The sequence below is a fragment of the Lates calcarifer genome, linkage group LG20 (genome assembly GCF_001640805.2).
Source record: "Lates calcarifer isolate ASB-BC8 linkage group LG20, TLL_Latcal_v3, whole genome shotgun sequence".
NCBI lineage: Eukaryota > Metazoa > Chordata > Actinopteri > Centropomidae > Lates > Lates calcarifer.
This window is the reverse complement of record NC_066852.1, coordinates 1,122,730-1,136,566: the sequence shown is the minus strand read 5'-3', so window position 1 is coordinate 1,136,566 and position 13,837 is coordinate 1,122,730. Positions and strand designations below refer to the sequence as shown.

Here is a 13,837-nt window from a genome sequence, read left to right as displayed (position 1 = left end):
CTAGTTTATCAGTGTAACCATAACCCTAGTTTATCATTGTAACCCTAACCCTAACCCTAACCCTAGTTTATAAATGTAACCCTAACCCTAACCCTAATTTATTATTGTAACCCTAACCCTAACCCTAGTTTATTATTGTAACCCTAACCCTAGTTTATTATTGTAACCCTAACCCTATCATTGTAACCCTAACCCTAGTTTATTATTGTAACCCTAACCCTATCATTGTAACCCTAACCCTAGTTTATTATTGTAACCCTAACCCTAACCCTAGTTTATCATTGTAACCCTAACCCTATCATTGTAACCCTAACCCTAACCCTAACCCTAGTTTATCAGTGTAACCCTAACCCTAATTTACCAGTGTAACCCTAACCCCTAACCCTAACCCTAACCCTAATTTATCATTGTAACCCTAACCCTAATTTATCAGTGTAGCCCTAACCATAAGCAGTCAAATTATGACACAGGAGTTTATTAAACAAACTGGAATCTTGCCTAGCAACAAATGACACATCACTTAACTGTTACCTGAACCCTGTGTGGGTGTAGAATAAAACTGACTCAGGATGCTCCATCATTTTGTGATTAAAGATATTTTTTAATTCAACAAACAGCTGTGCAATGGAAGTGCTTCTTTCAGTCCAGTAGGGAGAGATTCAGGTGAGGAATGGTCGGGAGGATTTCAGGACAGACGGACTTGATCCGTATTTACGGAGCAAATCTTTGGCCTCTTGTTGCAGGGACTCAGAAACAGATGTTGAAGACTTGGTGAAGTGCAGGAGAATAAGGCAACATTCAACAACATCTGGATGAGGATACATCTGAGAGAAAACACAGAGATGTAAAAGTGCATTAGCACTGAAGATTGAGCCAATGAGATGTGGTTGCACTTCTTTGAGCCTTCAGGAGTTCAGAGCTAAATTCACCACCTAGAAAAATTCTGTTTTAATAACATTTTGTACAAATATTCATTATCCCCACAGGAAGAATCCCACTAACATCTCCTCTAGCATTGCCAGCAGGTTGACATTTTGAGTTTTCAGTGACATGACAAGGATTGGATAGATTGACATGAAATTTGTTATAGACACTTTGTTATGTTTAAAGAGAATATCTGGAAAGCGTACACACTCTCCTATGATCTCATACTGCATGTGTTGTGTGAGGAGTTGTACCTTGATTGTTTCTGGAAGGTCAGCCAGCTGTTTCTGGTGCTCTGACATCTTGGAAGACAAAGAGAGGAAAGACTCCTGGTCATCAGGCCTGAGGGAGAGAGCACAGACACTTAGATCAACAATCAAACTGTTGGACATTAGATAAGGCTCAATAACCAATCCATTCAAGCAGTTTAAACATGAACGTGAAATCTTCACTGGTTGACATCAATGAGCTTAATATTTCAGACATCTCTGGCAATAAGTTAACAACAATAGCTAAGTCTCCAAAGTATGTACTTAATGTATCAAAGGTCAAAGTGCTCATTGTGCAGAAAAATTGTCCCTGTTTATTTTTGGGTAGTTTTATCTGTAACTGCATTATATTCTTAAAAAGTGCTCCTAACTACAGTACATGTACAGAACTTTCCACCACTATAGGTCCACCTCACAAAACGTCTGTACTTGCTGGCATGTTCACTGCCTGCTGCTGATTCAGTTTCATGTAAAGAGTCATACGACCACTTTTCACACACTTAAAGATTTGAAGAAAAGGCATGTTTAGCATGAGGTTTTTCCTAAAATAAGGCCAACTGCATGTGTTTCTGGAATTAAAGCTTCCACTTAGCAGTGCTCTGAATATGTATTTATAGCTTCCAACCCAAAACTCAAAAAATGGAAAAGAACAAATAAGTCGATCATCAGTCACAGAGCCCTCACCGTTTCCCAGCATCAGCAGACCCCTGTCTGTCCGGTGACTCTCTGGTGGAGTATATCTGTGTGGGTGTGTCAGCTTGTTTCTCCCCAGAGCCAAGCTGCCCTCCCGGGGCCCGGCTGTGCTGCAGCACCATGGCAGCCAACCGCTCCTGGATCTCTCTAATGGACCTCTGGGCGGCCTGACAGGCAGCATGAGACTCAGACAGAAGAAGTGACGCATCTAAGTCCAGTTTCTCCAGCCTTCTGGTAGGTGGGCAGACGCTCTCTCCTGACTCTGATATTCCTCCGTTCATCACTCTGTCGTTCACCTCGTCTCCAGCAGCTGAGACGGAAAGTCCGTTGTGGATCTTCTGATTCCTGGCTGAGATGCTCCACCAGCATTCATACAGACGGTGGTAATGGACGAAGGCCTGCAGGCTGTTGGCAGCAGCTTTGGCTTCTTCTCCTGTGAGATGAAGTGTCTTGGGATGTTTCCCGGAACAAACAGTGACGTCACCTGATGAAACAGACAAAGAGAAAAATGTATGAAAAACCAGAAAGCCAGAGACTGGAACCAGAGTGTGTTTGGCATTTTTCCTGGATGATTAACTCAATAAAAGCGATCAGTCACCACAGGGTGTCACCAAATCAATTAGAACAAAAACCTTTAGGAACACCAATACAGAAATATTTTTTGATCAGACAGATGTACCATCAGGGAACAGCAGCCTGCAGAACTCTGCAGAGGCACAGAAGTGTCCTGAGTCTCTAAGCCACGCCACTGCCTGCCACAGCTCCTTTATCAGCTGTTCATCATCGTCCAACAACCAGCTCAATACAGAATGGGTCAGATGGAGGGATGAATACAGCAGAACCTGGGGACGGAGAGAGAGACGCATGGATACAGGAAACAGCTGGAACTGTAAAGAGGTCAATATATCTGAATATGTTTTTGCTCTGACTTGAAAGAGTCACTGCTTTTCAATAAGTGCTGTTTGCCTATATACTATTTAAATCAAGCCAGCAGTTTGAGGACTCTGTACCTGTCTGAAGGGGATACTGGCACTGGGTGCTGGACTGTCCACAGACTTCAGCTCCTGCAGGAGAGCTCTGGCGCTGTGATGTCCTGCTGACGTCTGTGAAACACCAAACTGCTCCTCCCACACGACTCTCACTCGGTCCTGGATGCTGATGTGACCGTCACCTGGCGACGCCCATGGGTGACTGGAGACTGAGGACTGAGATACAACAACGGAGTCTGCCAAAATCGCAGACAGCAGCTCAGTGACGCAGAGATGCAGCCTGTGGACCTACAGATGATGGAAGTCATTATTCAGTTCAGTAATTTGGGGATTTCACATCTTTTTCAGATCTTTAATCCAAAATGGTAAAAAGATTCCTGACAATCCTGAAAAGCTCACATAGTGTACTCTAATGATAAAGAACTGAAAAGGTAAGATCAGACTTTAACTTTGTTCATGATGTTTTTGCCACTAACCAGCAAACTCTCCTGTGAGCTCAGGACCTCCTGGGCTTCAACCCAGTTCTGAGCAGCAGCCAGGTCTTTAGCACACCTCAGTGCCAGTGACTGAGCCAGAGTGACCTCCCCAGAAATTCTCGCTAGACTGGCCGCCGCCCTCAGAGAGGAGACGTCGTTCTTCCTGGCGATGACTTTTGCAGCGTCAAAACTGGCCCCAGAAGCCAAGTAACTGAGAGAAGAGTTGCAGGTTTAAAAAATGTTTGCAAAGAGAAGATAGGAAGATTCCCTAAATCTTACATGTTCTCACCATTTAGCAGCGGCAGAGAAATGTCCGTCCTTCTCCAGCACGGCAGCCCAGGAGCTGTACAGCTCCTTCAGGATCGGCTCGTCTGCTGGCAGCCTGGCTTTCGCCAGAGCTATGGCCTCCCTGACATAAAACACACACATCTGATCTGTTGAATATGACTAACACCTGCTGATGGCACTGACAACTAGAAGCACACCAAGATCAGCTTGACATTTCAAAATAAAATGAACTGCCTTATTAATTTGGTGTAATGGGAGACAGAACAACAACACTGTGTAGTTCTATTATCAAAAAGTAAAGAAATAAATCAATAATTGTCTGAATATAAAAACTGAAAGATTAAAGTGAAGTGAACCTGTAGAGCTTGTGTGAGTGCAGCAGGTCGATGGCCTCATACAGCTTGTTGATTGATAGTAGGTGAGATGCTGCCTTCAGGTACTGCTCCTGCAGACACAGCTGCTTGACGTAGGCCTCCACTGTCTGGCTCCACACCTTGAACCCAGCTGGAGGAGCAGACACAACAAATTTTTTTCCCAGTTTCAAAATCAGAAGCAAAGATCGATGAAAGCAAATCAAGAAGCAAGGTTTGCATGGTGTTACCAGACCACGAGACTGAACATTTCTGATTTATTTAAAATTTGGAGATAGTCAAAACTCAGCCCTCCAGTTTTTAAACTAACTAAATGTAATAGGTTAATAGTATCTGCCAAAGCCCAGTTTTAAATCAACAGAAATCAATATGAAAGTCATCACCCATAGGAGCGATGGAAAGCAGGTGGTCATTCAGCTCTCCTTTCTCTGTGGCGAGCTGCAGCGCTCCCTCCACGTCTCCACTCCACAGTCGCAGGTACACAACAGAGTCGTAGTGACCCGCCTCCACGTGACCCTCCTCTGAAGAACAACACACACAGCAACGTGAAGAACTACACTGACACGACATCTGAGCTTAAACAAGGTGGACATACATCTTATTTATATCACAAGCACATAATAGCATTTAAACGACAGAGAATTTATAGCTAAAGGGCCACACACTGTGTCGTGTCTGGTTAATACAACAAGAGAACATTTAGCAACTGTACAGTGTTGATCTGATACACAGCACAGGAAAACAGTTATTGCCAGGCTGAGAGAAATAACACATACCTTCAGACTCAAACATGCGCTGCAGAGCCTGTCTGTCAGAGAAGAGGCCTAGATGGATGTGCTCTCCCTGGCCTGGGACACAGCCTGCAGGGGGCACTGGGAAACAGACACATACACACATTGGCAGGTAAACTAGCTAATCCATGCTTAGAGAAGGTATGACTGTGCAGTGACAATAAAACTGAACTCAAATCTTGTCTAATCTAAACTAAAACCAGATGGAAAAAAGTGTGAAGGTAAAGTAATCACTTGTTCTGACTCATCCACATTATAAACAGTCACCCTCACTGTCCAAACCAGTTAATAAAACTAGCCTGTGGCAGAGTCTGTCTCACCACTGGTGTGTTTGACAGAGGCCAGAGTGATGCAGTCCTGCAGCAGCTCCTCTTTGGGCCGATGGTCCATGGATGTACTGATGGGCAGCATGGAGCGAGGCTTCTTCTTCTTCAGCAGGTTTGTGTCTGGAAGCACAGAAACAAATCCATACACTTAGACATGAAGCATACACACACACAAAATCAAAAATACATCCAGCTCAAGTTGTTTCTAAAATGAAAGTGCAGACTCCACCTGGTTTGTCTTTGCTCTTAGCAGCAGTAGTGGATTTTCTCTGTATCTCAAAAGTGGCTGAAACAAAACGTCAGAATAAATTTGTAACACTTGAAGGTCTCAACAATCTTAACATTTTTCACATCTGTCGACTGTTTTTCCTACTCTGTTACCTGGTGGAGGAACAGGACTGCTTGTTGAGCTGACTTCATCTTCTTCATCCTCAGCAGACAGCTCCTGTCCCGTCACAATCTTCTCTCCTCCTGTAACTGGCCCCCCATTCATCTCTGACAGCCGCAGCGCCTCCGGCCCCTGACGCTTTATTGTTCTTCTTCTTCTGCTTAGGATTGGTCCTCTTCTTCTCCCTCAGCTCAGCCATCTTTTTCCCTGAGAGGAGAAGCAAGCGAACGTTACAGTGTACTGCTTACATCAACAGAAAGAAAGTTTTCTTTACTCCATTGTTGAGTCTTGGAGGATGTGGTTCTGATGTTCACCTTTAGGTGGCTTTGTAAACTCTTGTTTAGAAACTCTCCACTCCTGCACGGTGAAGTCCTTCCCTCCAGTCCAGATCACATCAGGATCAACAGGCGACCAGTCCACACACAGCAGGTAACCCACGTGACCCCGGTAGTTAGAGACAGCTTCCTCCTGCAGCACATCCCACACCTGAGCACAACAAAACATCCAGCAGTGTTACCCCAAACTTTCTTAAAGAGGGTAAATGACAATGAAGGAGCGATTACAAAGAAAGAGAAACAAAGTGCCCACATTGGATCAGCAGTGAACCTAAAAGACAGGAACATTATCATGGTTTTACACTCATGGTGCTGGCCTGGTACTGACCTGAGCTGTGCCATCATATGAGACAGTGACCAATCGGGCCTCATGGTGTGGACTCCAGGCCATGCTGGTAATTTTAGCTGTATGACCACACAGCCTGCGATACGGCTCTGTCAACACCACAGGGCTCTCTGGAGGAGTCTCTGCACAAAAACAAAACATCTTCACTAATTCTTACCAAGCCCTTTGACTGGTACACATCATTACACCCCTGTTGCCCGTTAAGCTTAATTGCTGGGAAGATGAAGTTTTTTAAACGTTCCATCACTAATGTGGTAATGTGTGGTTTTCAGTATTTGGACAGTGACAGTTCAGTTAGACTTGTCAGCTGAGATTTATGTAGTGGGAAATTAAAGGGAAATTCATTGTATGGGCTGAATAACACAATGTGTGGTCTCCTCCCACCTATAATGGAGCAGGAGATCATGCACATAGACGATGGCGTTGCTGGAGCCCGAGGCCAGGAGGCAGTGTAGCTCAGGTGGAGAGCTGTGGTCGTGATGCCACCGCAGTGTGTTGATGATCTTGTGGTGTTGCTGGATGCTGCACAACAGCTTCAGACTGGGAGCCTGATACACATCAATACACCTACAGCAGAGAGCATATGGTCAGACATTTGCTGATAAAAGCCTGCAACATAAAAACATTCAAATATGGAGAAAAACAACTTCACAAACTCAATATATTGTAGAAAAAGAACATGATTGGATTCAATGAGCTGATGAATTTCTCTTCCTTTAAATGGATTTTGAAGAAAATGTGATCTGTGTAAAAGAGTAAAATTATAATAAGCTGTAAATACACCACTGCCATAGTATCACATGACTGGAACAGACGACAGCGTCTTTTAATTCTTACTGTAAACCTGTGAGGTTTGGGATGTTTTAGTGTGACACCCAGTCATAAACTCAGAATGTGACCCAGTCAACAGAGTGAAACCGTTCACACAGAAACTAATCCATTTTTCTGTAGCCTTAAGACTGTGCACTGTCAGTGGACAGTTGGTCCCTCCCAGGACTCCACAGGCTGCTGGTTTGTTATGAGAAAAGTTGAGCCTGGCCGTTCACTCACCCGTCCTCGTTGCCGATGGCAACCACTTTCCCATCTGGCTTCCAGCTGAGGTCAGTGTGTGGGGACAGCTTGTGCTGTTGGGGAGCAGAGATCACCTTTATAACCTATTCAAATCACTTCCATTCACATTCAGCGCAAACACACAACAAACTGTCAGAGCCAGGAGACACATTATCCGCTTGACTAACATCTTGACACTGAGAACCTGAAGTCTGTGGACTTCTTGTGTGAATTTCCCGGGTTCGCTCTCCACATCGAGCTGCATTTGTCAGGTTTCACATGAATGTAAAGAACAGACACAGATCAGGACTGGTCCAACACACCATCTAGCTGCTGCTTTCTAATGTCATGCAGAAACACCAGTATGAATCCTGGAGGAACTTAACAGCTTCAGGATTCTGAATAGAGCTGGAGGGATGATTGGTAAATTGATAGACTCATTGTGAGGAAACATGTTGTTGGATGAAGAACGTTAAAGGAATAGTGCCACAATCTTCTCACTGAACCACACATCACCAACACCTCAGAAAAAGCACAGACTGCAGAGGAAAGGGCCTCAGGAATGACACCATCATCACATTAACGCCTCTCCCACCTTGATGTTGTTAGTGTCTCTGATGAGCTTGTCGATGTCTGACGCCTCTCCGCTCAGCTTAGACGGATCGTGCTGCAGGATGACACCTTCACCAGCACAGCTGTACAGGCTGTAGGACGACTTGCCTCCTGCACCTGAACATCACACACAGATTCTGCATGAAGCCAAAAGCAAACACCTTATATCAAACAACATCATGCCTTGATTTAAACTTGTCTGATGGCTCAAACGAGCAGCATTGCCAAACACATTCATTAAAATGGGTCCTGGTCCTTTTACACTGACAGGTGTATATTTGCACTCATCTTATGTTTTTAAGATTGGAATGGAAACAGCAGGTGATCTGAACAGTCTAGTTTTCCCTGTATTTTATAACATTTACTGTGCAAAGGATTTAGATATAAAGAACAAAAAGGAACATGACAGTCGACAGTCTTAAGATATCCAGAGACAGAGGAAGCAGCTGGTCCTAATTTCCTCTGCACACCTATTGTAAGTCATTGTGACAACCTGAACCAATGAGAAACATGACCTGAGCTGAAACAGTGCCAGTGCTATGGGTAAACAAATTAGTGGCTCCTTTTGTTCGTTTAGGGGCCATCAGCAGATTGTTGGCACGGTAACAATTACATTTACAGCTTCGAAGCAGAGTGACTGATACGCTAATCAAGATGTCATCTGCAGACAGCTGGTAAAATCAACTTCCTGCGTCTTGATTTCCCCACGAGCAGCTGAAGTGGAGGGAGGTGAGCAGTAAGTGTTTTCTGAGCTCATTCAATTACAGAGTCGATTACAAAAGGGCGTGTAGAGATGTTTGGGCTTTTTTTTCGCTGACTAGCTGCTTTTCGGCATCCCACCAACAGCATTTTTGCTGGGTCAGAGCGTTCAGAGCAACAACAGCAGTTGCTAAGGGTTCATTAGGAACTTACCAAATGACATTGGGGGGACTGGGGGTCCCCAAGCCAATGTGTACACTGTTTTTCGGTGATAGGAGCTCGATATCTGAGGAGGCCTAGGATGAGATGAAGCAGAACAAATGACCAGTCAGGAATAGAGGACGTGGACAGCTGCAGGAAAATGGAACTTAGGGACCTCGAGGGATTATGAGAAGGATCCACAAGGCCCCGAGCAATGGTTTAACGCCACGACTTTCACTAAAAGTCCAACTGAAATCTCAACAGTCATCTCTTTTTGCACTTGAAAATCACATTACAAGTCATTTTGAAAGGCGACCTGTTCAGTCTCCTTGAACACAAACAAAAGTTGTGTTTAAAAAAATCCTCTTTCACCCTTTTGGGTACCAAGTTTTTCTAAAAAGAGAAGAGCAGAGAAAAGAGATGCAGTTGGACTTTAGGGAACTGGGTTAAAAACATGCAGGTATGTGTGGACTCATTTTCAGTAATAAACTCTTAGGTGGCATAAGTCAAGACAAAGTCAAAGCTTGAAATAATGACTCTTACTTGTTTGAGAAGACATCGTAGATTCCAACTTTACCGTCGTCTGTTCCAAAAGACAAGGATCCCTCTTTCTTCGGGTGCCACGCCAGCTGCAACAAATAAAAAGTTTCTTGATGCATCTTATCTCAAGTGTTTCTTTTGTGTCATATAAGAGTTTCTGAAAGGAGTAATGACTGGACGCCTTATATCAGTCAGCCATTGTCATTAACCTCAGACATGACTGAGGTTTGAGCATTATAATGAAAAATTTTAGGAGAGTATGTATGGTCTTATCAGCAGCTCAGCTGAAGAATGTATTAAAAAGCAGACATTTAGATAGAAGAGAAATGTAACTGAGAAAACTTCCAAACCCAAAGATACAGACTTTATGAATTATAACTATTCTGTAAGTTGTTTTCGTCAGTTCTGGGTATACAGTGGGTGACGTATCATAGATCACAACAGAATATCTTTTCTATTCACTTGGTTTTATAACAACAAATAAAAAGATCATTACGAAAGAATCAGGCTAAATGCTGTGCTGCATCCTTTAGAAGTCAACATCTTACCGCTGTGACCTTGGACTTGATGCCCTGCCAGAAGGACCTGGTGTCGTACTGGTTCTGAGTAGTCAGTGTGTTCCAGACCCGGATCATGTTGTCGCCAACACCCAGTGCCAGACACCCTGCACCCACAGGGGAGAAGGTCAGACTGTAGACGAAGCCACCCAGGGTGGGCAGAGTCCAGCAGCAGTCCAGAGACGCCAGGTCCCAGCATTTAATCTGGAAAATAGTTTTAGCCCCAAAAATCTCTAACTGACCAGGATGAAAGGTCAAAGTGCTGTACATTATACTTTGACATGACGTGTCGGAACAAAGGTTGTTAAAAGCTCATGCTGTGACCCACCTCTCTGTCCATGGAGGTGCTGAGGAGCAGCTCTCTGTCGTCCTGCAGGTGAACTGAACTCATGTTGAAGACGATCCTGCTGTGGTTCTGACTGTCTGAGGATGTCCCCAGCAGAGTCCACCTCTGCTTCCCTGACCTGGTCAAGTCCCACAACACCAACTCACCACTGAAGACACACACACCACACACATACATATATAAGATCATGTCTTTACACAACAAAAGAACACACCAAAAACAGTGTTTTCACATTTTATTAGTTTTAACTTGTACTGTATTTCATACCATTAATCCTGTCATTTAGTCAAAACACACTAACTGCTATTAAAGCAGGAAATAAATACACAAGAGGTGTGTAAATATCATACACACCTCTCTTTTCAGGGTTTTACTCAGTCCAACGTTACTGACAAGCACTACAGAGCTCTGCTGATATCATGTTTCATCAGGTCACCTCTGATGTTCTGGTTAAAAGATGTGTGTGTACCTGAAGCAGCTGGACACGAGTTGTGTCCGTCGTCCCTTTGGCCAGTGGACGTTGAGCCAGAGTCTCTCTTTGACCCCAGGGTCGACTGCAGAGCCTCGTTTCTTCAAATACGGCAGCTTCAGAGTCATTACAGCTGCCAGTGCAGGAGGATGAAGAGAGATGATTTACAAAGATCAACACCAGTTTTACCACATGATCTAATGTCCTCTGTGTATATGCACAGCTACTACTGACTGTACTATAATCAACAGAAAATCTAAACTGGGCTGAATCTCTCACCTTTACCCTTCGATGTGCTCCAGATCCTCACTGTCTGGTCTTTGCTTCCAGAGGCAAGATAGCAGCCCCTCTCCTCCCCCGCAGACTCTCCATTAGCTGCTGTCATTGGGACAAAGTGAACACACACTGGGTGAAAAAGCTGCTACTGCATCAGACCAATGTGGAGCTGGTGTTTCAATAAAGTGACAGCACACTGCTACCTTCACTGTCCTCAGGTCTGTTGTAGAGGGTGTCCTCACCGGTGACTGGAGACCACACCAGCGAATGGATCTCATCGTCATGTCCACGGAGACGCTGCATCACCTCGCCTTTCTTACTCACGTCAATCAGCACGATCATTCCATCTTTATACCTTAGAGAGTGTAAGAACATCGCTGTCACAATCACTCATATGTACAGTATATGCTTCTTTAGTATCACTGATAAAGGTTGAGCTTCACTGTAAGCTAGTCTGTGAGAACTGAAACTACTTGGTGTGACTGATCAGAATCTGATCTGAAGTGACAAAGTGGAAACACTTTAATGTCTTTCAGAGGCTAATTAAAGACGGTCTGATTTTGGTTCAGATCTGAGATCTTGGGCTTTGTTTAGAGGAAAACTACTTTAAGACTCATGATCCACAAGACAGAACTGTGGTCTCTACAGCCGTGTTCCTTCTGATCTTCTTACCCGACGGCCACAACGTTCCAGGTGTGAGGGGAGCAGGTGAGGCAGAAAATGGTCCTGGGCTCGGGAAAGAAGCTGGCAGTGTCTCCTGTGTGGTACCAGTGACACACAACGATGCCCTTCTCATCCCCTGACACCACCAGGTTTTTATCCACCGGGGACCAGTGCACAGCTGAGACCGGGTTCTGTGGGTGGTGACAAAACAGCTTTAAGAGACACTGCACTGATACCGTACATGAAAACAATGTATTAGCCTGGATTCAGTGGTAGGTTTTCTATGTTATGATCCTAAATCCTTTTCCACCTCTGCTGTCTTGCTCCAGTGAAGTGATTTACAGTATGTTTGTTTTGATGACAACGATTCACCTCCATTGTTGGACATATTTATTAACAGAATTTCAGGATCCAAATCTGTCCCCAAAGATGGAAGCCTAGCCATCCTGTCAGTCTGTCCATTTCTCAAATGAGACCAGAGAAAAAATCCCTTGAAGGCATAATCTGAAGCATATAATGGAAAGTAAGTAAGCAAAGCTGTGTCTTACTTTGACAACTGTTTTTAAAATGCCCTTGAGACAGTCACTGACTGCAGAGGAGTGGTTTGGAAGCCAACTCCAGAAATCTGTTGAGCAGTTTGTCCCCCTGCAGAGTAAGAACTGTCCTCTACATCCTGTCGAGCTCGGATGGTTAACTTTCTCTCCAGACTGGGTCAGAAGACCACTGTCTCCATGTAGGCACAAAAATGTGAAACCAAAATCTGTGACCGTGTCTGAGCAGAGGAGGAGTGTTTGGGAAACTGTCTCCTTCTTACTTTCTGCTGCTGGTGCAAAGCATGCTGACACCTGCAGGGGGCGCCAGCATGTTGTGTTCATACACACTTTTTCTGACACTCACCTGATGAGCTGCATGCTCGCTTAAAAGAGTCTTGCTGTGTGAGTCCCAGAAGCAAATACTCCCATCACTGTGAGAGCTGACACAGACGTGGCTCTGTCCTGCATGCTGACAGAACGAAAAGCCTGACACCAAGTCTTTGTGGCCGACAAGCTCACCTGAAAACACAGAGAATTTGGATGTCGTGTCATTGTGATGCAAAGAAAAGAAAAGGCCACAAAGTACTGAAAATGAGGAAACAACCAGTGATATCTCTGCAGAATCTAATAACGACCTGCAACCTACAATTATTTCCATCATCAATTCAAGAGACACTCCACAGATTTTATGAATAACGGAGATCTCTTGACCAACTGAGAGGATTATTACTCAGCATTCAAACAGCTGTATAATGTATAGTATATATAGTATAGTATAATATAAGTCTAAGAAAAGAACACCTAACAATTTGACCGTTTACAGAAACTTGAAAGAAGAGGATATTTATTAAGGGGCCAAAACAGCAAATATTCACATCTGGGAAAAAAGGTTTAGGGAGACTTTGTTTGATAAATAAAACTAACTTAAATGATCAACTGATCATCAAAATTGTTAGACTGACTCTAATCTGAAGGGGATTATATACAGTTTTAATGCTCAATCACTCCATTTAAAAAAGGACGTTACTTGAACTTGAGTAGGATGTTTAAATCAAAGATGTAATTCGTGTTTCTGTGGCTGACGAACTGGTTAATCAACAAATCAGTTCAGCGCTGTAACTCCTCCAAACAGATACTGACATGCTAGTTTTTCCCTCACTACAGACCCCAACATCAACTTGACAAAGACACGATTTTTAACTGCGTTTCTAACATTTCTGTGAACAGGGACGTGAAAAACGAGCAGCAGAGTGAGCCGTGTATTTGTGTGATGACCATAAATGACAGCAGACTCACCTACCACCCTGCAGGAGGATGCAGACACATTAATTAAATAAATGATGTTTTTGGCTCCGACGCCCAGTAAACCGTCGCTGTTGACGTCACTGCAGCGCGAGCAGTACCAGTTGGGAGAGGCGGGCAGCGACCTTTCGTGCATGGCGCCTCGGGCAATTTAAATTATTTTTTATCTGTAATAAAGTCTCAAAAATCAAACCAAACTTCTCACATGTTACCCAAACTGTCGTAGCTACAACACTGACTGCCGTATGGTCAGCGTGGTGTCGTAAATCTTGCCGGGTGCCTAGTACGGAATCTCAGTTGGGTCAAACCGATGCCGAGTTTGCCTTAAACCCCAATTAGGAATGGATAACACTGCCGTTTTAATGTACCGTTAAAGATAAGTGACAACTTGCA

At 44.0% G+C, this 13,837-nt stretch overlaps 1 protein-coding gene across 1 annotated transcript; it reads right to left on the bottom strand.

Annotated features, from left to right (window-relative positions):
- Positions 1–577: 577 nt before the first annotated feature.
- gemin5 (gem (nuclear organelle) associated protein 5) lies at positions 578–13,697 on the bottom strand. Its single transcript, XM_051078613.1, is given in 29 exon segments — positions 578–824; positions 1,179–1,266; positions 1,878–2,370; positions 2,566–2,728; positions 2,897–3,163; positions 3,352–3,562; positions 3,641–3,760; positions 3,996–4,143; positions 4,394–4,531; positions 4,787–4,882; positions 5,122–5,247; positions 5,357–5,413; positions 5,509–5,626; positions 5,628–5,722; positions 5,830–6,001; positions 6,179–6,316; positions 6,559–6,763; positions 7,247–7,320; positions 7,842–7,975; positions 8,771–8,853; positions 9,302–9,387; positions 9,847–10,059; positions 10,184–10,349; positions 10,671–10,803; positions 10,950–11,048; positions 11,150–11,301; positions 11,619–11,800; positions 12,507–12,661; positions 13,439–13,697. Coding segments are annotated over 29 exon segments (4,419 nt in total). The 5' UTR covers positions 13,581–13,697; the 3' UTR covers positions 578–659.
- Positions 13,698–13,837: the final 140 nt, after the last annotated feature.